General features: G+C 48.8%; 3 protein-coding genes across 3 annotated transcripts; 2 read left to right on the forward strand and 1 right to left on the reverse strand.

Moving 5' to 3' along the window:
* Positions 1-2,839: 2,839 nt before the first annotated feature.
* LOC145999133 (uncharacterized) lies at positions 2,840-7,060 on the forward strand. Its single transcript, XM_083136067.1, has one exon. It carries the CDS (start codon positions 2,840-2,842, stop codon positions 7,058-7,060), a length of 4,221 nt encoding a protein of 1,406 aa, XP_082992193.1.
* A 4,578-nt stretch (positions 7,061-11,638) lies between these two features.
* Positions 11,639-12,970, forward strand: LOC145999135 (uncharacterized protein F54H12.2-like). The gene has a single exon (XM_083136069.1). The coding sequence runs from the start codon at positions 11,639-11,641 to the stop codon at positions 12,968-12,970; it is 1,332 nt and encodes a 443-aa protein (XP_082992195.1).
* A 4,170-nt stretch (positions 12,971-17,140) lies between these two features.
* LOC145999406 (uncharacterized) lies at positions 17,141-18,316 on the reverse strand. Its single transcript, XM_083136357.1, has 2 exons — positions 18,246-18,316; positions 17,141-17,615 (listed from the first exon to the last, which is right to left on the reverse strand). The coding sequence occupies exons 1-2, from the start codon at positions 18,246-18,248 to the stop codon at positions 17,217-17,219; spliced, it is 402 nt and encodes a 133-aa protein (XP_082992483.1). The 5' UTR covers positions 18,249-18,316; the 3' UTR covers positions 17,141-17,216.
* Between the last annotated feature and the right edge of the window lie 3,842 nt (positions 18,317-22,158).

Genomic DNA, 22,158 nt, shown 5'->3' on the forward strand with positions numbered 1-22,158 from the left:
ACTGCAAACATATATTCAGATACATTTGTCAGTTGCAATAACCTTGTAAGCCAAGAAAATTGATCATTGACCCCCAAGTTTCAGTCAAAAACTCATATGATGAAAATAAAATGATCAGGAACATGCATTTAAATTACGAGAAAGTAATTTAATTCTTCACAATTATCTACCATCACACTTTCTATCACTGTAGTAGTTAAGGGGTAGCTATAGCGCGATAACCAATCAGTATCGATTACCTTAATCGATTTCCAATAATCGATAAGTGATCAATACATTTTTTTTGGGTGAAAATCGATTTTTTTTAAATTAGGTGTGGGTGGGGGTGTTTCCAAATAAGGAGTTGTATGTAAGGGTATGTGGGTGTTGTTAACCTAAGATAGTGATTGATTGATTGACAGGTGTCATATTTATTTATAGTTTTTCCAAATAAGGAGTTGTGGGGTGTCCTAATATAGTGATTGATAGGTGTTTCCAAATAAGGAGGGTGTTGTCCTAATAATATAGTGATTGATTGATGTAAATGATATGTTTGTAGATTGTTGTATTGTTAAACCTTATTATAGTTGTTAATATTATTGATAATAATATAGATTGATTGATCGATTGTTTCTATAGGTGATTGGTGACGTCATCGATTGTACTGGGTGGGTGCATGATGTCTCTGGTTGTGTTGTCGTTGCTGATGTGTGCTTGGTGTGTGCGTGTTTGTGGTTTATATAGTAGCGGTGTGTTTGTGGGGGGTGAATGCGTGCGCATGCTCTGTGGGGGAGTGCAGGTGCTGTCGGCAGCTGTGTGGATAGAATATTTTTAGCCTCTGCGTGGAGCGTCGACATCTGTGAGTATTGAATTTTTTGCTCTGCATGATATGTGGACGTGATGAAATTGATCTCTCTGTGGGGGGTTCGTTGACATCTGGCGGATGCTCGGTTGGAATGTCTCTCTGTGGGGGGTAGCTTTGGCGGCATGTGACCAGTTCAAATATACCTCTCTCTCTCTGTGGCGAGCGTTGGCATCTGTCCAAATATATCTCTGTGGGGGAGCGCAGCTGTGTTGTTTCCTGCGAGGTTCGAATGATTCTCTGTGGGAGAGTCCGGCAATGGTGTCTGGTAGTTTCAGTAACCGTTGCGATGTTGTCGGGCGAAGAAGCAGAATTGATAACGTCAGCGTTGAATGGTTGCGATTGTTTTCCGGGGTATATCGATTTGTATTGTATGGCTGTGATATTGCAAGAGTACACACCAAGGAAGCCCGTGTTTTGTGCTGGTTGTTGGGAAATGCCGCCTAACCAGGAGGGTCATGTATGTTTGACGGAGCATTTTCGTTATTGTGATTCGGAGGAATGTCGCGACGATAATTGTGAGAACTGTATACGAAGGAAGGTGAAAAACGCGTGCGACTATTTCCGCGATCCGTCGAACGCTGAGCATGTATTTGCATATTACGAGCCAAAGCATGTTGAGGTATGTGGAGGTTGCGACAAAACAGTAATGGAATTGTATGGTGGTCTTCAGAGAATGATCGAGGACAGTGTTTTGATGGAGGATCTTGTACGTTGGTTGGAACGTAATGAGAAGCTCAACGGTCCGGAGTTGTTTTGGGCTTTACGGGGAGAGTAAGGTGAGGAGAAGCAGATGTGCGAAGCAGCTGCATATTGTGTTTTTTTGTTTGTTTTTTTGTATGTTTAAGTGGTTTGGTTTGGTTTTTTGATCATTTGTCGCGAGGAGATGAATGCGAGAAGTCGTGCGGGGTCGATGGGTAGAGGTTTTGAGGGTCGAGTGGGTGTTTTCTGTCGTTTCCTTCGAGAGGGTGTTGTTCGTACGGACGAGACAGGTATATTGAATAGCGATTGGCTACATTTAAGAGGTGGGGTGTTAGGTTTATGAATCCGAAATCTCTAGCAAAGACGGGTTTTTACTTTAATAGGTTACCGGACGTAGTAAAGTGTGTGTTTTGTGGTGTTGAGATAGGAAATTGGGAGTTTGGGGATAGTGCAGAGAAAGAGCACAGGCGTTGGAGTCCGTACTGTCCGTTCCTGAGGGGTATGTTTGTGGGGAATATTGAAGCGGAGTAGGCACGGGGAATGGAGTTTGACGATAACGTCTGTGTGATGTCGCCGTGTACGTGTTTACCCGACAGTTTGGATATGTACTGTGTTTTCCGCAGTATGACCAGTTATACTCCCGAGTACGCTGTGTTTTGTATTGGTTGTTTCGAGGGTTACCCAGACGGCGAGGCTCATCCGTGTGTTAGGGAGCATAATAGTGTCTGCGGCGGACGTGGTGTAGATGGTGATTGTAATGTTTGCGTGCGGAAAAAGATACGAAGGTGGGTTAGCTACGCCCGACAGCCGGAAAATATGTATCATATGTTTGCACACTTTACTCGCGACCACCGTAGATTAGTCGACGGTTCCGGCGGAGACGACGACGACGACGGCGATACGACGGGAGTGGAGTTTATGTTTTACGAGACTTTGCTTCGATTGGTTGAGTTGCCATCGCTGATGAGGGAGCTGGTGACGTGCATCGCGCAGAACGAGTGGCTGCACGGACAAGGTAAGTGGAGCAGTTGATGTACAATGTTTGGCATCTGGCCATCTGCGAGGATCGAATTTTTTGCTCTGTGGGGTAGCGCATCCGGCCAGCTGCGCGGATCGAATTTTTTTTTTGCTCTGTGGGGGAGCGCAGGTGGCCGGATGCGCGGATCGAATGACTTTCTCTGCAGCTGTAGATGCGCATGCGCGCGCGATCCCTGGAGTTTGGGTAGGATATAAGGGACCGTCGATCGGTGTGAGCATCTTTTGCGGTAGGGAGGACCACAGGTCAACCAGTACACAATGGTGTTGTTGAAATCGGGTGAGATATACGTGAGCGCCTGCGATATTCTTTTGGACCAATATGAAAGGGGAGAAGGTGGAGGATCGGAGAGGAAGAGGATGATTCTACAGGAGATTATCCGAATGATGGGTCGTGGCGAACCATGCCGGCGTCTTGATTTGCTGGAACGTTTGATGTCCGAAGTGCGTAGTTTGGACGGAAACCAGGAGGGAGCGGGAACGTCGTCCAGTAGGAGGGATGACGACACCGGCGGCGACCGCGATTTTCTGGTAGAAGAGGACGACGACGAAGAAGAAGAAGAAAAAGAAGAAGAACGGGAAATTGCACCCCATACGAAGTATGTGGACATCAAAGAAATGGATGTTCGTCGAGTGAAAAAGTATAACGCTACGTGCACTACGACGACCTTTACCTTCAGGTCGCCGGACGAGAGCGGAGATGCCATGAGTTGGGTGCACGAGGGGTTGGACGCTGTGCTGAACCACATCGTGGATCGACACAAACCATCGGACAAAGTGGGCGTGGTGCTGGAGAACAAGTCTGACGAGTCGGTTCGACCGATTGGTTTGTCGTTACGGAGAATCGACCAACTGGGTGCTGATATGTTATGGAATGTGGTCGCCAGGGTGTTGCAATCGAACGCCACGTTCTTGTCGACGGATCTTCTACAGCTGCGTGTGTCCGTGATTGGCATGCCTGTCGGTTACGGACAAAAACTGAACTCTCGCGAGCTTGTACCGCACGAGAGATACGCAAAAGTGAAGAGAAGTGTGGTGACTGTGAAGAGCGAGACCAGAGGTGAGAAGATATGTCTGGCCAAAGCCCTGGTGATCGGTCTGATGTATGCCGACAAAGAGTCAGATCCTGAGTATTTCCGGAAATACCACAAAGCATTTGTACGTGGTCGCAGAGTGTTGACGTCGTCGGCGATGGAGTTGTGTGGAAAGGCCGGGGTATCGCTGGAGTCGACGGGGGGAGGTCTCGCCGAATTGGCTGCGTTCCAGCGTTATTTCGGAAGTGAGTACAAAATCTTTGTGTTCAGCGATCTGGAGAAGCCGGATGTGTTGTTCGCCCAGGAGGTACCCCAGGCGAAAAAGTCGATATACCTGTTGCTGAATCAGAGAGACAACCACTATGACGTCATTGTGAATCCAGTGGCTGCGTTCTCGATTCCTTATTTCTGCGAACGGTGTTACGCTTTTTCCCGAAACTTGCGGCACGTGTGCAAAAATATGTGTCATCTGTGTCACACGTCGCCCGTGTGCGAGAAGGAAGATGTGGTACATTGCGAACGATGCAACAGGAATTTCAACAGCGATGTGTGCTACAACAACCACCTAAGCACTCGCTACGGCGGGGGCACGGTGTGCACGCAGATACGTAGCTGCACGGGATGTTACCAATTGTTGGACGCCACCCATCCGGAGAGTGCAAAGCATCGTTGCGGCTTCAGGTATTGCAAGACGTGCAAATCACAACGCGAGATGAACCATCTGTGCTACATGCAGAGGGACAATGGAGGTGGTGAGGAGATCAGCTGCAAGAGATACCTGTTTATGTTTTATGATTTCGAAGCAACGCAGTGCACACCCTATGTCGGTCGACCTTCGACATATGTACACGAACCGTGCTTGTGTGTGGTGCAGCAAGTGTGCAGTGTATGCATCGAGTACACAGATATGATGAAAGATTGCTTACAGTGCGGTATTCGCCAGCACTGCTTCGAGGGAGAGGATCCTGTGCGACAGTTTATGGACTACGTCTTCGTGGAGCGACCCTACTTCAAGAGGATTGTGTTGGTGGCCCACAATTTCCGAGCCTACGACGGTATGTTTGTGTTGTCCGATTTGCTGAAGAGGGATGTGGAAGCTCCCGAGGTGATCATGGACGGTACGAAAATCCTGTTTATGAGCGTGGGGAAGAAGTTGCGATTCCTGGATTCCTTGAACTACTTACAGATGCCCCTGTCGAGTTTCTCAAAGACGTTCGATTTGGAGGAGACAAAGGGATTCTATCCGCATCTGTTCAACACCAAAGGAAATCGCGACTACAAGGGTCCCTTCCCCAACGACCGGTTCTTCGATCCGGACCACATGTCGCCGCAACACCGCCAGAAATTCTACGAGTGGTACAACAGAGCATCGAAGGAGTGTGTGTTGTACGATAACGCCCACGAGTGTCGCAAGTATTGCATTCAGGACGTCACAGTACTTCGAAGAGGAGTGCTCAAATTGCGTCGGTATTTCCTGGACATCGCCAATGTGGACATTCTACAGGACTGTTTCACCATAGCGTCGGCATGCTCCCTGGCGTACCGAAGACATTTCCTCTCGGACAACACCATAGGCGTGATTCCACGTGACGGCTACCGCAATGTGAGTAATCAGAGCAAGATCGCGCTGAAGTGGTTGCTGCATCTGGAGAAGTCGGAGAAAGTAGAGTTGGAGTATGCCGGTAAAGAAAGGGAGCACGTGGCAGTGAATGGCATCGCCGTGGATGGGTACGACAAAACCACAAGGACCATCTACCAGTTCCACGGGTGCTATTTTCACGGATGTCCATCCTGCTATAAGGAGCGATCGAGACCCGTGTCGAAGAATATCCAATCCGACCCGACGGATACGATGGGTGCTCGATACGAGCGAACGCAGAGGGTGACATCGAACTTTCGCCTATTGGGCTATACTGTGGTGGAAATGTGGGAGTGCACGTTCCGCGGGATACTGCGGGACCGACCCGACCTCAGCCGCGAACTGGAAGAACACCCGTTTTTTCGGAGTTCTCCGCTGGTGGCGAGGGATGCGTTGTATGGAGGTAGGGTGGAGGTGTTTAAAATGCGAGGAGTGGTTGGCGCCGGCGAGGAGGTGGAGGAGAAAATACGCTACTACGACATCACATCGCTGTACCCGACCGTGAATAAGTTCGCCAAGGCACCCGTGGGACACCCAGAGGTTCTGTTCGGTGCATCAGCACCGACACCAAAGGAGGTATTGGAAGTGGACGGCATAGCCAAACTCCGGGTGCTTCCGCCGCGGAACCTATACATTCCAGTGCTGCCTATGAAGACGGGAGGGAAACTGTTGTTTCCGTTGTGTTGGAGTTGCGCAACGGGGCTCCGACAAGAAGGAGAGTGCGACCACACGGATGCGGAGAGAGCAATCACGGGAACGTGGGTGCTGGATGAAGTTCGCCTCGCCGTCGAGAAGGGCTACAAGATTCAGGATGTGTACGAAGTGTGGAGGTACGAAGTGAGCGTCTACGACCCGACGACAGGTGAGGGGGGTTTGTTCGCTCAGTACGTGAACACGTTTCTGCAAATCAAACAGGAGAGTAGTGGTTGGCCAGCGTGGTGCACGGACGATGAGAAGAAGGAGGAGTATATTGGTACCTACAAAGAGCACGAAGGGATCGAGTTACGTAAGGAGCGTATCGACAAGAATCCAGGACTGCGTGCTGTTGCAAAGTTGTGCCTGAACTCGCTTTGGGGTAAATTTGCGCAGAACAGTAACAAACCACAGACGTCGATCATACGAGAACCCAGGGATCTCTTTGAAAAGTTGACGGAACCCGGTGTCAACGTGAAGCAGGTGTTGTTTGTCAACGATGACACGGTGATTGTGAGTTGGGACTACCTGAATGAGTGTGCACCTCAAAACAGCAAAGTAAACGTCGCAATAGGTGCGTACACGACAACCTTCGCCAGGATCCGTCTGTACAAGCTGTTGGACGCTGTGGGGGAAGATATATTGTACTGCGACACGGACAGCGTGATATTTCGCGAGACCAGACGATCACGCGGGAAACTACGGTTGGGCGACCACCTGGGAGATTTGACGGACGAAATGTCGGAATTCGGCGAAGGTGCCTACATTAGGGAGTTTGTGTCCGGCGGTCCGAAGAATTACGCTCTGAAGGTGTGGTCCCCAACAAAGGGAAAGGAGTTCCACGTGGTAAAAATGAAGGGTATCACGTTGGACCACGCCGCGAGTTCGAAATTGAACTTTGATGTGGTGAAAGATTTTGTGCTGCACATGAACGAGAAAAAGAAGATGGTCATCCAATACCCCAGACGGATTGCGAGAAAACGACGTTTCGTGCTAGTGACAGAACCTCAGGAAAAAACATATCAGGTGGTGAATACAAAACGACGGATAAGAGATTCCACGTTGGACACCCTACCATACGGCTACCGTAGCGTCCAGGAGGATGAGGAGGAATAGAAAAACGGCGGAAATGCGGTGAAAGACACAGTCATTGCGATGGTTCTCCAATGGAAACAACCGTTCCGATGCATCGTGGCTGGTCCTAGTGGTTGCGGCAAGTCGACTTTTGTGTTGAACCTGTTGCGAAATAGAGGTGAACTTATCGATGGAGGAGGATTCAAGAGGATTGTGTGGTGCACGGGATCAACTTCGCACCTCCCAAAGTGGAAGGGGTGGAACAACATAACGGTATGCCGAATTACGACGATTTGAGGTCCAACCCTCCATGTCTGGTGATCCTGGACGACCTTATGAACGACGCCTACAGCGCGCACGAGGTGTCCGACCTGTTCACCAAAATGTCTCATCACGACCGAATCAGCGTCATTCTTTTGACTCAGAATTTATTTCCTAAAGGTTCCCAATCGCGAGATATCGCCCTAAACGCTAACTACATGGTGATCTTCAAGAACCCGAGGGACCATCTGCAGGTGTCGACGTTGGCGCGACAAATATACCCTTCCAAGTGGCGATGCTTCGAAAAGGTATTTAACGATATCACCCGAAAACCATACAGTTATTGTTTCCTGGACTTCACGCAGGACACACCGGAGCCTCTACGTATACGTTCGGAGCTGTTCCCAGAAAGATACAGGTACTGTGCGGTTCACGTTCCCGACCCCGATCGATGTCTGTCGTACGACCGAGATGAGCAAATATATACGCTCCAATAAAGCGCTTTTACATACTCTCCGAACGTCGAACCCACGGATTCGCAAGGCCATCCTCAAGGAGGCGGATCCGAAACTGGTGAACGCCCTGTCCGAGTGTTGCCTGAACGTGTTGAACAAGAACGTACCCGTTACGAAGGTGGTCAAGCGCAAGTTGAGACAGTACAAAAACGTGTTGCGGAAACTCGCCAGCAAGAAGGTGCCGCTGCGGCATCGAAAACGTCTTCTTGTGCAAAAAGGAGGATTCCTTCCTGTGCTGTTGGGCAGCGTGATTAGCGGTCTGCTGGGAACACTCCTGAATCGGTGAGAGAGACATGGCGTCGTCGACACAGTACAGAAAACTGATCATGATGACCCCGGATGAGTTCGACAAGTTAAAAGGCAACGACCTGAATGCGCAACTGTCGGATCTCGATCAGGAGATGCAAAAAATCCTTCGCTCTAAAATCATGGACGATCACCAAAAGTGGTCACTGTATCGACAGACCTTGGACAAGTATCTGCGCGTGATTCGGAGAGGGGAGGTACCGGTGAGCATACCTGTTGTGGTGGAAGGTGATGGTGGTGGAGACAGCGCGACGCCAGCAAAGGTGAAACGAGAAGAAGATAAAAAGATCGAGACGCCACCGAGACAGTTTCCATTCGCACAGACGGAACGGTGGTCTTGGCCGAAAGCGGGGGAGGAGTTTGAATCAACGGAAGAAGAAGAAGAGGAGGAGGAGAAACGGAGAATTAAGAAGAAGAAAAGAGAAGAGAGAACACCTATCAAACTTCGACTACGAAGACGACCCGTAGGAACAAAGAGACCTTGGTCGAAACACGTAGCATGGGAGCCGCTGAGGATGTGAACAAGACGCTTCACGACGTCTACTACGCTCCCGAGAAGGGGGAGTCCTTCACGACGACGGAGAAACTCTGGGAGGCGACAGGGAGACGGATCCCGAAGAAGAAGGTGCGGGAGTGGCTCCAACAACAGGATACGTACACCGTGCACCGACCGAAACGCATCCATTACCCCAGAAGTAGGTACAACGTGACAAACATGGACGACCTATGGGAGGCGGATCTCAACGACATGCAAAACCTTCAAAGGTACAATCGTGGTTGGAGGTATCTGTTGACTGTGATCGATGTGTTTTCAAAACGCGCGTCCGCCGTGGCGTTGAAAAACAAAACAGGTCCGGAGGTGACACGAGGGTTCGCCGCCATACTGCGGAAGGAGGAGGGTCGTAAACCTTTGGTTCTACAGACGGATGCAGGTTCCGAATTTAAAAACACGCATTTCCAGAAACTGCTGAAAGAGAAAGGGATAGAACATCGGATACCCAGAAACACGGACATGAAAGCGAGCGTAGTGGAGCGATTTAACAGAACGTTAAAGACTCGAATGTGGAAGTACTTCACAGCTCGCGGTACATACAAGTACACCGACGTTCTTCCGAAACTCGTGGAAGGGTACAACCACTCGTACCACAGAAGTGTAGGCATGAAGCCGGCGGATGTGAACGAAGGTAACATATACACGGTGTGGAAAAACCTGACGAAAGGAGAGAGAGGTATGCAGCAAGCTACAAAAACAAATACAAATCTCCGAGTGGGCGATATGGTTCGCGTGAGCAAGTTGAAACTCCCCTTCGAAAAGGGGTACGTACCGAATTGGTCGCGTGAACACTTCAAGGTTCACCGAACGACACAACACCACCCTGTACCGGTGTATCTGGTCGAGGACCTACAGGGAAACGTGTTGGAGGGTTCCTTTTACGCTGAGGAACTACAGAAGATCATTGTTCCCGAAGACAAAGAGTATCGTATCGAACGGATCCTTCAACGTCGCACTCGTAACGGGAAACGCGAATATAAAGTCAAGTGGCTCGGCTACCCCATGTCATTTTCCTCCTGGGTAGGCGAAGAGGACATTCGGCGAACGAGGTAGAACAAGAACCATGGAGTCCGACGAATTTATGATGTTCCTACCGTCCAACAGTTCAATGGATTATTTTCCCGGAAACACTATCGCCCGGTACACGACCAAACTACCGGAACCCGTAGAGTTGGGTCCGGGGTGGGAAGTGGGTCTGTCCGAGGTTCTCTACCCATTGTATTTCGACAACGTAGTTCGTTTGGACGAGACTCTACTCTTGAAGTTCCCTGTCATGCAGTACGACCACGTGGCGGAGCTCACGATGATGATGTTCGATGCGCTGAAACACGAACCTCGCGAGAAGATGCGATCCTACATCGACGATTTCATCAGCAACATAGAGGCAATCTTTGGGAAAGGTGTGCACAAAGACGAAGAGGATGACGAAAGGAGAAGAAAAAAATTGCGTGGAGAACGAGAAAAGAGAGATGACGCCAACCTCTACTATGGCATGACGTTACCGATTCCAGGAGAAACGCTGATACCCACCCCTGAGGAGGAGGAAGACTCGAACGTAGGACGTGGATCAGTGTCACGAAAATTAGATGATAGTGGTGGTGGTGAGGAGAAGAAGACCAAGGAAGATGACCCTAACGTGATACGCGTGCCTCCACCGGATCACAAGAAAAGGAAGATGAATGAAAGTGGCGACGGCGGCGGCGGCGGAGGTGGAAAGTCTTACAATTACCCGTACAACGTGAAGGTACTCTCCACAAGAAACACAATCAAGATCGGTCTTCACGATCAAATCCTGGAACTACCACCGCAACTGTACACCTCCCCGACCGAACTGTTGGCCAACATTCACAATCTCCTCCCGGACAAGGGGGATGCGGAAGGTACAAAGAACGACATGATCAATACCGCGAGTGCCCTGAGATACAACCTCGACAAGGTGGATCAAGATGGTAGATCCGTCTTTCACGGTGTCCCACCCACGGTCACACCATTCAACAGCCAGCTGGTCTTTGTGTATTGCGACATTATCGAGCACCAATTCACCGGCGACGTCAGGTCCCGCCTGTTGCGAGTGATTTCCCAGGATTTTTCGATGTTGGGTAACCGCACCGTGGCACATCACAAGTTTGACAGAGTGTACTATCACCCGCTCGACAAATACACCTTCGAAACCATCGACATCGAGTTCCGGAACGATAAAAACGAACCCTTACCTTTTCACGCCAACAACATACCATCCCTAGTGGTGCTACACTTTCGACAAAGGTGGCAGCAGAGAGATCCTTAAAAGATCGAGACGTTAGTAGAGATGGACATTCGGAGAAAGTCCGTCACGATGACCAATTCGATCGTCGATTACTATACCTTCCAGGCTCAAACCGGTCGCGGTGTGGGACCGTACTACCAGGGAAGAAGGTACCAACGTGGACACGGCATATTAGGTTCTTTTTTCCCCTGGTTGTTCCGCACGGTGAAACCGCTGGTGGTGTCTGGTGCTAAAGCGTTGGGTAAGGAAGCGTTGCGGACCGGAGCAAATATATTAGGAGATGTCGCCACGTCGCAAGGACCAGTCCGCGACATTGTACGGAAGCGTCTGCACGAGTCCAGGACAAATCTACAGAACAAGGCTGAGGCGAAAGTGAAGCAGATGACAGGTTCGGGCATCAAACGAAGGCGGTTGAACAGACCACGCAAACGAGCACGAAAGACGACGACGACGACGAGGTTGGTCGGACCAAGAAGAAGAAGAAGAACAGCACGCAACACAAAAAGGAAGACGTCAACGACGAGGAAGCGAAGGACAGCCACCGTAGTGCACCGTCGTCGTCGTCGTCGCGGCCACAACCGAAGAACCTTCACGGACCTATTCTCCGCACCCTAGTATAGGGAGAGACTAGAACGTTATAAAGGCACTGAAACCAAGACGAAGATTCCAGTCGAAGGGTTTGTGCTACCCGACGTGGATCTCGCGAGCGAGCGAGCGCAATGACCATGGAGGGAATGTTACCGGAAATGGATATATTCGAGGAACCATGTCTCCAGACGGCGATTACAGGAAACTTCCAGGAAATATGTCACCCCATCTCGTCGATGGACAATGCGACCGTTTATCAGTTTCTCAGCAAGGGACCAAGCAATTCCTACAGATGGTTGCCAACAACACGTCTTGGTGTTACGTGTCGGATGACTAAACCGGATGGAACGTTGTTGACATACAACGCAGCCGAAACAAAGAAGTGGGGTGTGGTGAACAATGTGGAACACTCGCTCTTCAGTCAAATTAGCGTCTACCTGAACAACACGTTGGTGACAGGTTCTAGCACCAATTACCCCTATAAGTCGTATCTCACCAACGTGGTCAACTTTGGAAAGGATGCTCTGCACACTCACCTTACGTCGAGTGGTTTCTACCTGGACACAAATAACGAACCCAACACGACCACCAACGAAGGATTCAAGAAGCGTTGGGAATTGTTCCAAGGTGGGAGCGCCAACGATGCCGACACGAGCGAAATCCAGAATGAGGTGGAACTGATTTCGAGACTCAACGTGGACTTTTTCAATCAGGAGCGGTACCTTCTGAATGACGTGGACATGAAGGTGGTGCTGACCAAGGCGAAGAATGAATTCTACATTTGGGGAGAAGGTGCGACCTCGCCGGTGACAATCCAGATCCTGAAAGCAGCTCTCTACGTGAACCACTTCACGATCAGCCCATCGTTCCTGGTGGCGCACAGCATGGCGTTACAGAAGAGCAACGCAAAATACTTCTTCAAGCGTTCGGAGCTGAAAACCTTCACTGTACCTTCGGGCGGAAAGTCGCTGACATTGAACAACATCACCAACGGAACGATACCGACCTTCCTGCTCTTCACAATGGTGCCCAACAACGCGTTCGTGGGGACTCCCAACACGAACCCGTTCCACCTGACGCCGGAGTCCCTCAACTACTTTGCACTCTACGTCAGAGAACAGCTCGTTCAGACTGCACCGTTGGAAATGGATTTCGAGCGTGGAGCGATCACCCGAGGCTACGAGACACTCTTCACTGGGACGAACATCCATCACTCCGACAAAGGTCATATGATCACCAGGGAGATGTTTGCAAACGGTTACTTTATGCTGTGTTACCTACTGACACCGGATCTCGCCGACGACAACAGCTGTAGAAGTCTTCCGGAAAAGGGTGAACTCCGCATCGAGGCACGATTCAAGAACCCTCTCAGCAGGGCGATGACGTGTCTGATCTACCTGCTCTACGACGCATCGGTGGAAATTACAAAAGACAGACGTGTCATCTTTAACCACGACGGGTAGTCCACCAAAGATCGCTGAGAAGAAGAAGAATTATAAAACAGTGTTCACTGCCCACATGTGAACTATTTGGACGATGAACACGACCCAGATCCATGATGCCCTCGCTGGAAACCACGCAACCCGGGCTGCTTTCCAAGGGGTGTATCCGAGCGACATGTTGGCCGACGTCGTCGTCGTGAAGAAACCTGCAGTGTTCGTGGCCAACACCGACCCATACGGCAAAGAGGGTCAACATTGGGTCGCCATACACGTGGACGCCCAGGGTTACGGACGGTACTTTGATTCCTACGGGATCGAACCTATCCGACCCTCCTTTCGTCGCTTTTTGGATCGCAATTGCATCCGGTGGGGGAGCAACTCTCGACAACTGCAGGGCTTCCTCAGCACGGTGTGCGGACAGTACTGTTGCGTGTACCTGCATCATGCATGTCTGTCAACGTCGGAATATCCGTTTTACTCGCATTTCACCGATTGTTTCACGCAAAATGATCGGGAAGTAGTGCGCCTGTTTAACCGCTATTTCCGATCACCCTGCAGAGCGTCGCCACTGCAGACACGTTGCAACCAGATCTGCCGCCCACGGTACAACAGCCACAAACGCACCCCTCCTCCTTGTTGTTGCAGCAGCAGCAGCAGGAAATGACGTCGAACAGCGAGTTCCATAAGTACAGAGAGCGAGACGTGGATGTGGCAGAGAGTCGAGCGGAGGATGTCGGAGACGGACGTGCGAAGAAGAGGAAGAGGTTCAGCTATGATGGAGCAGAAGGTGGCTGTGGTAGAGAGCGGGAAAGCACCAGAAGAAAAAGACAACGATTTCCAAACCACATCACGTTCCCACCCTCCGAACATCGAGTACCTGCTCCGCGACGCATTGGTGGAAATTACAAACGACAGACGTATCATCATGAACAACAATTGGTAACAAAAACAGATCTGTCTCACCCTCCCCCTCCTTGTTGTTTCAGTAGCAGCAGATGTCGTCGTCGTCGTCGAGCAGTGAGTCTGGTGACGCAACCCCATCGATGACGTGGCGGCGGCGGCGGCGGCGCTGGCGGCGGGAGCGGCAGTCACATAAGTACAGAGAGCGAGACGTGGATGTGGCAGAGAGTCGAGCGGAGAGGGAGGATGTCGGAGGCGGAAGTGCGAAGAAGAGGTTCAGCAATGCTGACAGCGGCGGCGGCGGCGACGGAGAGCGGCGACAGCAGGGGGAGAGCACCAGAAGAAGAAGAAGACAACGATTTCGCCTACATCCAAGGGACCAAAAAGAGCAGCAGAGTACGTTCCGACGGTGGAGACGGTCTGTTCCTCCTACCCAGCATCGAGTATCTCACTCCGTCGCACACCAAATGCATCCTGATCGGATATCGACGTGTTTTCGGCGGCGGCGGCAGGGAAGCAGGATGCGTTCCTTGCGTGTTCCTTCGATCTCACCATCTGGACATCGCCGTCGAGTGGAACGTGTTCCGAAAATTCCTAGCGCTCGATCCCGCCCCTATGGCGCGATACTTCAAGACGGGCGAGAGGTACAGCTTCGACCTGAAACCGGACATCGCCGCCGGTGAAGAAGAAGAAGAAGAAGGCGAGGTTGCAGATCAGGAGAAGTGTATGGCCATCGGTACCATGACGTTGTTCTCCAAACACCATCTCATGCTGATCGTGGGTGATAGGAAGATCCACTGGAACGAAGCTGAATTCTACCGTTATCTGAGCATCAGACGACTTCTGTCGGCATACATGACCTTCTACGAGCATCTCCACGAACATGTCTCAGCTTGCGTGCAACGGCACGCCGAGGACGACAAGCTAACCAGGGTACTTCCCCCTCCCCCTCCACGTCGCTCCATACTTCAACGTTTCCACAACGACCTTCTGCGCATCGTGCGTGCGCAGCTGCAGAAACCATAAATATAGTGAAATCTAGAAGTTCGTCGCCCAGTGTGTGACTGCAGCAGCATGGAGAAGGTCGTTTTCGCCGTTGACGAGAGCCTGGAAGTGTCCGTGGTGGACAAACAGGATGCCACTTCGGTCGTCTTTCGCAAGGATGAGTCCACGGTGATCCTCGACACGGACAAGTACATCGAGCTCGTGAAGACTCTGTCACCGATATTGCATCTTTTCCACGAACGTCATCTGGATTGTTCTCGTCGCAGAAGCGTCAAGTTCGTCATCACCTCCACGTTCCGAGTGATCGTCAAAGACTGCATGAGTGACTTTGTGGTGATCCTCCAGGACGAGCACGGAAGCGTTGTGATGAGTGCCGCACAATGGGAAGAATTTCTGGAGCTGTATCATCCCATCATGAAGGCTTACTTCCGACGTTGGCATGCGCAGTGACAGAACCTACCAACACCTACTACTACTGACGACATGGACACCCCTTAACTACTTATGTCGATGGTGATGCAGAACATGCCTTCTACCACTACTACTACTTGTGGCACCCCTTAACTACTTATGTCGATGGTGATGCAGAACGTGCCTACTACCACTACTACTACTACTAATACTGCTGCTGATGATGATTTCTTATTTTGTATGCTTTTGTGTGTTTTTAACCAAATAAAATGATTTGTTCACATACGTCCGTTGTGTTTCATTTCAACGCATCCCTTCCAGAAGCACGGAGAGAGCGAAAGCGAGGGAACCCCCCTGCGCGCGCGGCGGCCAAAGGCCGTCCAATGGCGCCATTGGACGCCACTTTGCGTGATTCTCTCTCTCTCTCTCTCTCTCTCCTAACCGTAGCATAGTAGACTAGGAGGTCGACTGGAGAGAGAGAAAGAGCGAGAGAGATGGCTCAGACGCCTGCCTCTCTCTCTCTCTCTCTTTCTCTCCTAGCCGTAGCATAGTAGACTAGGTCGACTGGAGAGAAGAAAGAGCGAGAGATATGGCTCCGACGCCTCTCTCTCTCTCTCTCTCTCTCTCTCTCTCTCTTTCCTACCAGGTCGGACTCTCTGCGCTAACCACTACACATCCACGAGGTGGTCGACCCACCGGCTTGCTTTGCGAAAGAGCGAAATGGCTCGAAGGAGAGGAAAAACACGACATCTGGCGGGTAGCAGCGCTGTCGCTCCCCCACTCCTCCCGAGCGACAGCTGGCCTAGTCATCGACACCGCCGCCGCTGAAAGTCATTTCTCCCGCGCTGAGGGAAAAACTACATCTGGTGTTCTTTACCTAGGGCTGCAACACTGTCGGGTTTTCGCCACACGTGCGAATTGTTTTTGCTCACCCCACACGTTCCTGCTGCCGGTTGCCGATTTGGGGGAGATGCCCTCCACGATAAATGAACCTCTTGCAGAGATCTTTAAATGCATAAAAGGACGGCATACGCTATTCTTTGCCTCATTTGTACTTTTAAAACGTGTGCGTGAAAAGTTTTAGTATTATCAAGATGCAGCATCAACATTCGCCCGATGTGGTTTCCCTCGTAAGTACCATTCCTCTCTCTTTTTTTCTCTATCTCTCTCATCCTTGGTTCGACACTCGTAGCATATATATATACACACTTGTGTTAGCGCCGACCCTTATGGCGAAGTGGTTAGAGTCGGACGCCTCAGTAGGTGTCACACAAATACGTTAGTTTTGCCGAACCTTGTGGCGGAGTGGTTAGCACATGCCAGCCGGGGAGACGACCTGGATTCGAATCTTCTCCTTACACACGCATAAGTTAGTTTTGCCGCCGACCCCTGTGGCGAAGTGGTTAGCATACGCCAGAGGGGGAAAACGACCTGGATTCGAATCTTCTCTTTACACACGCATAAGTTAGTTTTGCCGACCCTTGTGGCGAAGTGGTTAGCACACGCCGGCCGGGGGGAACGACATAGATTCGAATCTCAGCATGGATAGACTCAGTGCGAATTTTCTCACCAAACAAAATAGTGTACATATACACAGCTATTCAAACTCTAGTTTGAGGTAAACAAACAAACACGCACAGCGTTCAGGGAAAAATCTTTTCTTTATTTAGTTTTGCACACACGTTCTACATTCTACGGTACTTATACATATCATACGCACTTCACTTAGTGTAGTAGGACCTTATGGGTTCTCCACACACACACACACTTGCAAGAAAATGAAAAGAAATAAAACACTTCTATTTCGGGGCACGACTTTATAGTCCCCCTCTCTCGATTTGCTACATTCTGTAATAGTGTAGTAGGACCTTATGGGTTCAGCAAACAAAAACAAAAAACACTTCTATTTTGGGGGGCAGGGCCACCAGTTCTGAATATCCTTAGAGAATAACTACATTCTGTATTTAGCGGTGAGAGACTTATCTGCTCCCGCGAAGTTCTGCTTCTTGAATAGTTTATACAAATCATACGCACTTCGCATTGTATAGTAGGACCTTATAGGTTCCTCGTTCACAACTCTTGCAAAAAACATTTCTATTTTGGGACACGACTTCTGTAGTAACTGCATAGTCTGGTACAGGGCCACAAGTCCTTGAATATCCTTCTCGATTGATTGGGCTTTTGTCTCCAATGCTAGGATCAGGTTCTCGATCCCTCCTTCTTTCCTTGTCAGAGCTTCCAAATAGTACGCAGACTCGTCAATCTCATTCTCACCACACCTTTCTCCCATCACGTGGATTCTTTTGCATGGTAGACAGTAGTCCCCGGGAAACAAAACTGGTGGCGATGTCTGCAAAGAAAACAATACACACTTGTAAATACAAAACATATTTCCTACTTCTTTTTTACTACATTTACCTATATTTTTTACAGATTATCACCCGGGAAATTCTAGAAATAGAAACGGTTGAAGTAGGAGGGCGGGTCGTACGGAGGACCAGATGCGTTGTAGAAAGGGAGGGGAACGTGTATTACGTCCCACCCGATCACCCTTTGGTTCAGGGTGACGTCAACCTATTCATGGGCTGCCGTTTAGAACCCCAAGAACCCCAACGACGGCAGTATAGACCTCCCACACCTCACCCGCATGCACCGACACCCCCTTCCCCCAACCCGTCCTACAACTACTCCCCTCCACCTCCTAGAAACAACCCCTCACCCCCGGACAGCTTGGCGGAGGAAGAGGAGGCCGTATTTCAACCCGTTGACGGTCTCCTAGTCCCTGATTTTGATGACCTACTACCTTACTACCCCCAACAGTAGTAACCTATACCCTTCTTCCTACCTTCTCCCTCTATCCTTCATTTCCCCTTCTTTTCATCTACACGCTTACTTCTTCAAACAGAACCTCCCCGTAAGTACTTTTTTTATTTTATTTTTTACTAACGACATATAAGTGTTATTATTTATTTGTACTCACCATCTTGTATTACTCGTTGAACAATTCTGATGCTAGCAGCGGGGCGTCCTCTCCTTCTACTTCCGCTATCACTTTCAACTCTTCCTTCCTTCGTCTTCTTCTTCGTCTACTGTAGCTCTCGCCGGCGTCGCTGCACTCGTTCTCGGCTGTGTCGCTGTCTCTGTCGACCTCGTCACGATCCTGTAGCCAGTTAGACAATGTTTCACTTAGTTGCACTTTCTTTCTTTGCGGTCTCTCTCCGGCACGTATCTGTCTTCGCACCCTCCAGAGACTGTACATTAATTCGTCCAGCGGTAAACCCTCCCCCGGATTCATTGCTATCGGCTTCACCAGATTACGGTTCGGATGTGTGGTATTCAATAGCAAATCCCCTAATGTGTGCTGCTCGGTAAGGCGCCCGTGGAACAGACTAGCAAATCCCAACATTTTCGACATAACATAGGATGCTTCCAGATTTGCTGTTTCCGCAGCAGCGGTCAGCATATCCATCCTTGCCGTGTTTACTATGTACATATTTTGAAACGAACCATATCTAGCAACGCCATGTCCCTCCATTTTACCCTGAAGAAACATTTCCAGAGTGGAAACGCGATTTCCGAACGGAACTGCAACACCATCTCTTTCCCCCATCGTTGGCACCTCTTTCTCCACAATATACTGGACATTACATTCATCCATACACCAAAGCTGGCGACCAAACTTTACATTTACTCTCTCCTCACAAAGACATTTTCCCTTCTCACCTATCGCGCTCGCTTCGTAGATATACAGAGGACCACACTCCTCCCCCTTCGTCTGCAAATCTCTGATCACAGACATATCCCTAGTCAGAAAACTAAAGTGAAAATATGACGGGTGATATTTGTGTAACACAAACGATTCACACATTTCATACCCACCGCCGCCGCCACCTTTCTTTGACGAAGTACTCACAGCTACCTTGCAACGAGCTGTTGGGGTGGTCCTACGAGGGACATACATCATATCCACATCCCCTTCCCTACATTCTACACTCGTTAATAACTCCCCATCAATACTAGCGGACTCCACATCTACACAGAAACGTATCCACGGACGCGCACAATTCATCTCTCTCTCTTAGAAGAAAACAGCAACGATGAAGCCGCAACAGCCTACAACGAAAACAGAAATACTCTGCGTTACACAACTTCCTTCTTGAATCTACATTCACGTCCGTCGTCAAAGGCAAAACAATCTGTACAATCACGAGTACTTTTATAACTAAAATCCCCGCAATAAACACAGAAAAAATCATCTGACAACCTCGTACGCAACCCACCAGGCATAAACAAAAACTTGCCTTCGCGACGGAGCACATACATTCTATACTCGCTACAGTTCACATTCACACAGTAGTAACGAGCATACCCGTAATCTGGGAAATCAACCACTTGAACGTCTTTACAGTATGGACAGTGAATTGAACGACTACTTTTTACAGTCCCCAGATACAACGACATCACAACCCACAAATCTCTTTCGGTAATGCGTAAGACAGACAGTATACACACCTCAGACTCAGCAGCAGCAGCAGCAGCAGAAAAAAACTTCTCCACTCTCAGAGACAGACACATCGAACTCGTCGATGTCAAACATATTTATACCAACAAGCCGTGGGAGACTCCTCCACACACACAAACACCGCATTGGTCACAACCACAACACCTGCACTCCCCCACAGAGAGATATATATTTGATCCACACAGCTGCGATCCCCCACAGAGCAAAAAATTCGATCTGGTCAGATGCCAACCCTCGCCACATAGAGGTATATTTGAACTGGTCACATGCCGCCAAAGCTACCCCCCACAGAGACACATTCGAACCGAGCATCCGCCAGATGTCAACGAACCCCCACAGAGTATTATCTTTCATCAGGTCCACATATCACGCAGAGCAAAAAATCGATCCGAACAGATGTCGACGCTCCCACGCAGAGCCTAAAAATATTGAACCGAACATCCGCCAGATGTCAACGAACCCCCCACAGAGTATTATCTTTCATCACGTCCACATATCACGCAGAGCAAAAAATTCAATACTCACAGATGTCGACGCTCCCACGCAGAGCCTAAAAATATTCTATCCACACAGCTGCCGACACCACCTGCACTCCCCCACAGAGCATGCGCACGCATTCACCCCCCACAAACACACCGCTACTATATAAACCACAAACACGCACACACCAAGCACAGAGCAGCAACGACAACACAACCAGAGACATCACCCAGTACAATCGATGACGTCACCAATCACCTATAGAAACAATCGATCAATCAATCTATATTATTATCAATAATATTAACAACTATAATAAGGTTTAACAATACAACAATCTACAAACATATCATTTACATCAATCAATCACTATATTATTAGGACACCCACAAACCCCTCCTTATTTGGAAACACCTATCAATCACTATATTAGGTTAACAACACCCACATACCCTAACATACAACTCCTTATTTGGAAAAAATATAAATAAATATGACACCTGTCAATCAATCAATCACTATCTTAGGTTAACAACACCCACATACCCTTACATACAACTCCTTATTTGGAAACACCCCCACCCACACCTAATTTAAAAAAAATCGATTTTCACCCAAAAAAAATGTATTGATCACTTATCGATTATTGGAAATCGATTAAGGTAATCGATACTGATTGGTTATCGCGCTATAGCTACCCCTTAACTACTACTGTCGCCGGATTGAGTATGTGCCTTGTAATTTTTGCACTTGAAGGACAAAATGTGATGCAACCGATTCACATTTTTTTCACTACATTGACATGAATGAAAGAATGTGATCAGAATGTATGACTGCACACACACAAACACTTCCTCGAAATAATTGTGTCCATCACAGACAAAGAAGTGGAACAAGATGCGAGAATAGATTAAAGAAGAAAGAGGAAAGACATCAAACGCACACACGTGTGTGTATGTGTGTGCATGGCAGTTAAGAGAAACATTTGAAGAATGGAACGAGAGAAAGTGAAAGGAAAGAGATAACAAGCTCAGAAAGATAGGCATTAAAGAGTAAAAAAGAAAAGGGAAAAGAAGTGTAGGGAAATCGGGACTGTAAGAGAGGAGGGGATGCATATATATGTCATACAAATATATGGCCTTACATTTATACCTGCCCACCCTAATCTATCAATATACAGCTTCTGCCCACCCGGTGAAAAATTTCTGGAGCCGCCCCTGGAGAATATATTAGCTTTTTCAATGGACATTTCCACTCAATTTTTTTTACAACAATTTTAAAAACTGCACCCTGGAAAAATGACCCCTGCAAGTTCTCGCGTTTCTCTGCGTCCAGTTTAAGGCAGAAACGAGACTTCCAAAGTTGCGAGGCTAGCGTTGAGCTGAAAACACGCCGCCGCCATGTTACTACGTCACTCCTTAGGGAGAGCTCGTTTGTCGTCTGCTTCGAGCGTCCAGTTCCGGATGGGTAGCCCACGGTGAGTGAACACGTGCAGCAGTTTTACAAATCTGTACCGATTTAAATAATGGAAGAAGGAGCGATAGGAGGAAGGAAAGCTATGCTTTGTAATGATCATTCTTCTATGAAATATCCGTGCTGCTCACGTGCAAGATAAATGAAAGGGTTCAGCTGCGTGTGTGTTCTCAGGCCATGCGAAAAATATTGCTTATAAAATTGGTTGCTGACCAGACACTCAAAAATATTTTTTAAACTTATATTTATCGATATTTACCGTAACCTATGTAGTGTAAAATAGAAATTTTCACATTCTTCAGTTTATTTATAAAGCCTATTTTAATTTATTTTCCATAAAACAATTTCAGTTTGTGTTTCATTTATGATCAAATATTTTTGTGCAGATAAGAGAAAATACACGGAGAAGATTACATTA

Source organism: Lepisma saccharinum, chromosome 15 (genome assembly GCF_977018435.1).
Source record: "Lepisma saccharinum chromosome 15, izLepSacc3.1, whole genome shotgun sequence".
Taxonomy (NCBI): Eukaryota; Metazoa; Arthropoda; class Insecta; order Zygentoma; family Lepismatidae; genus Lepisma; species Lepisma saccharinum.

Excerpts from the sequence above, each read along its gene's own strand:
- LOC145999133 (XM_083136067.1), top strand. The coding sequence starts at position 2,840 with ATGGTGTTGTTGAAATCGGGTGAGATATACGTGAGCGCCTGCGATATT.
- LOC145999135 (XM_083136069.1), top strand. The coding sequence starts at position 11,639 with ATGACCATGGAGGGAATGTTACCGGAAATGGATATATTCGAGGAACCA.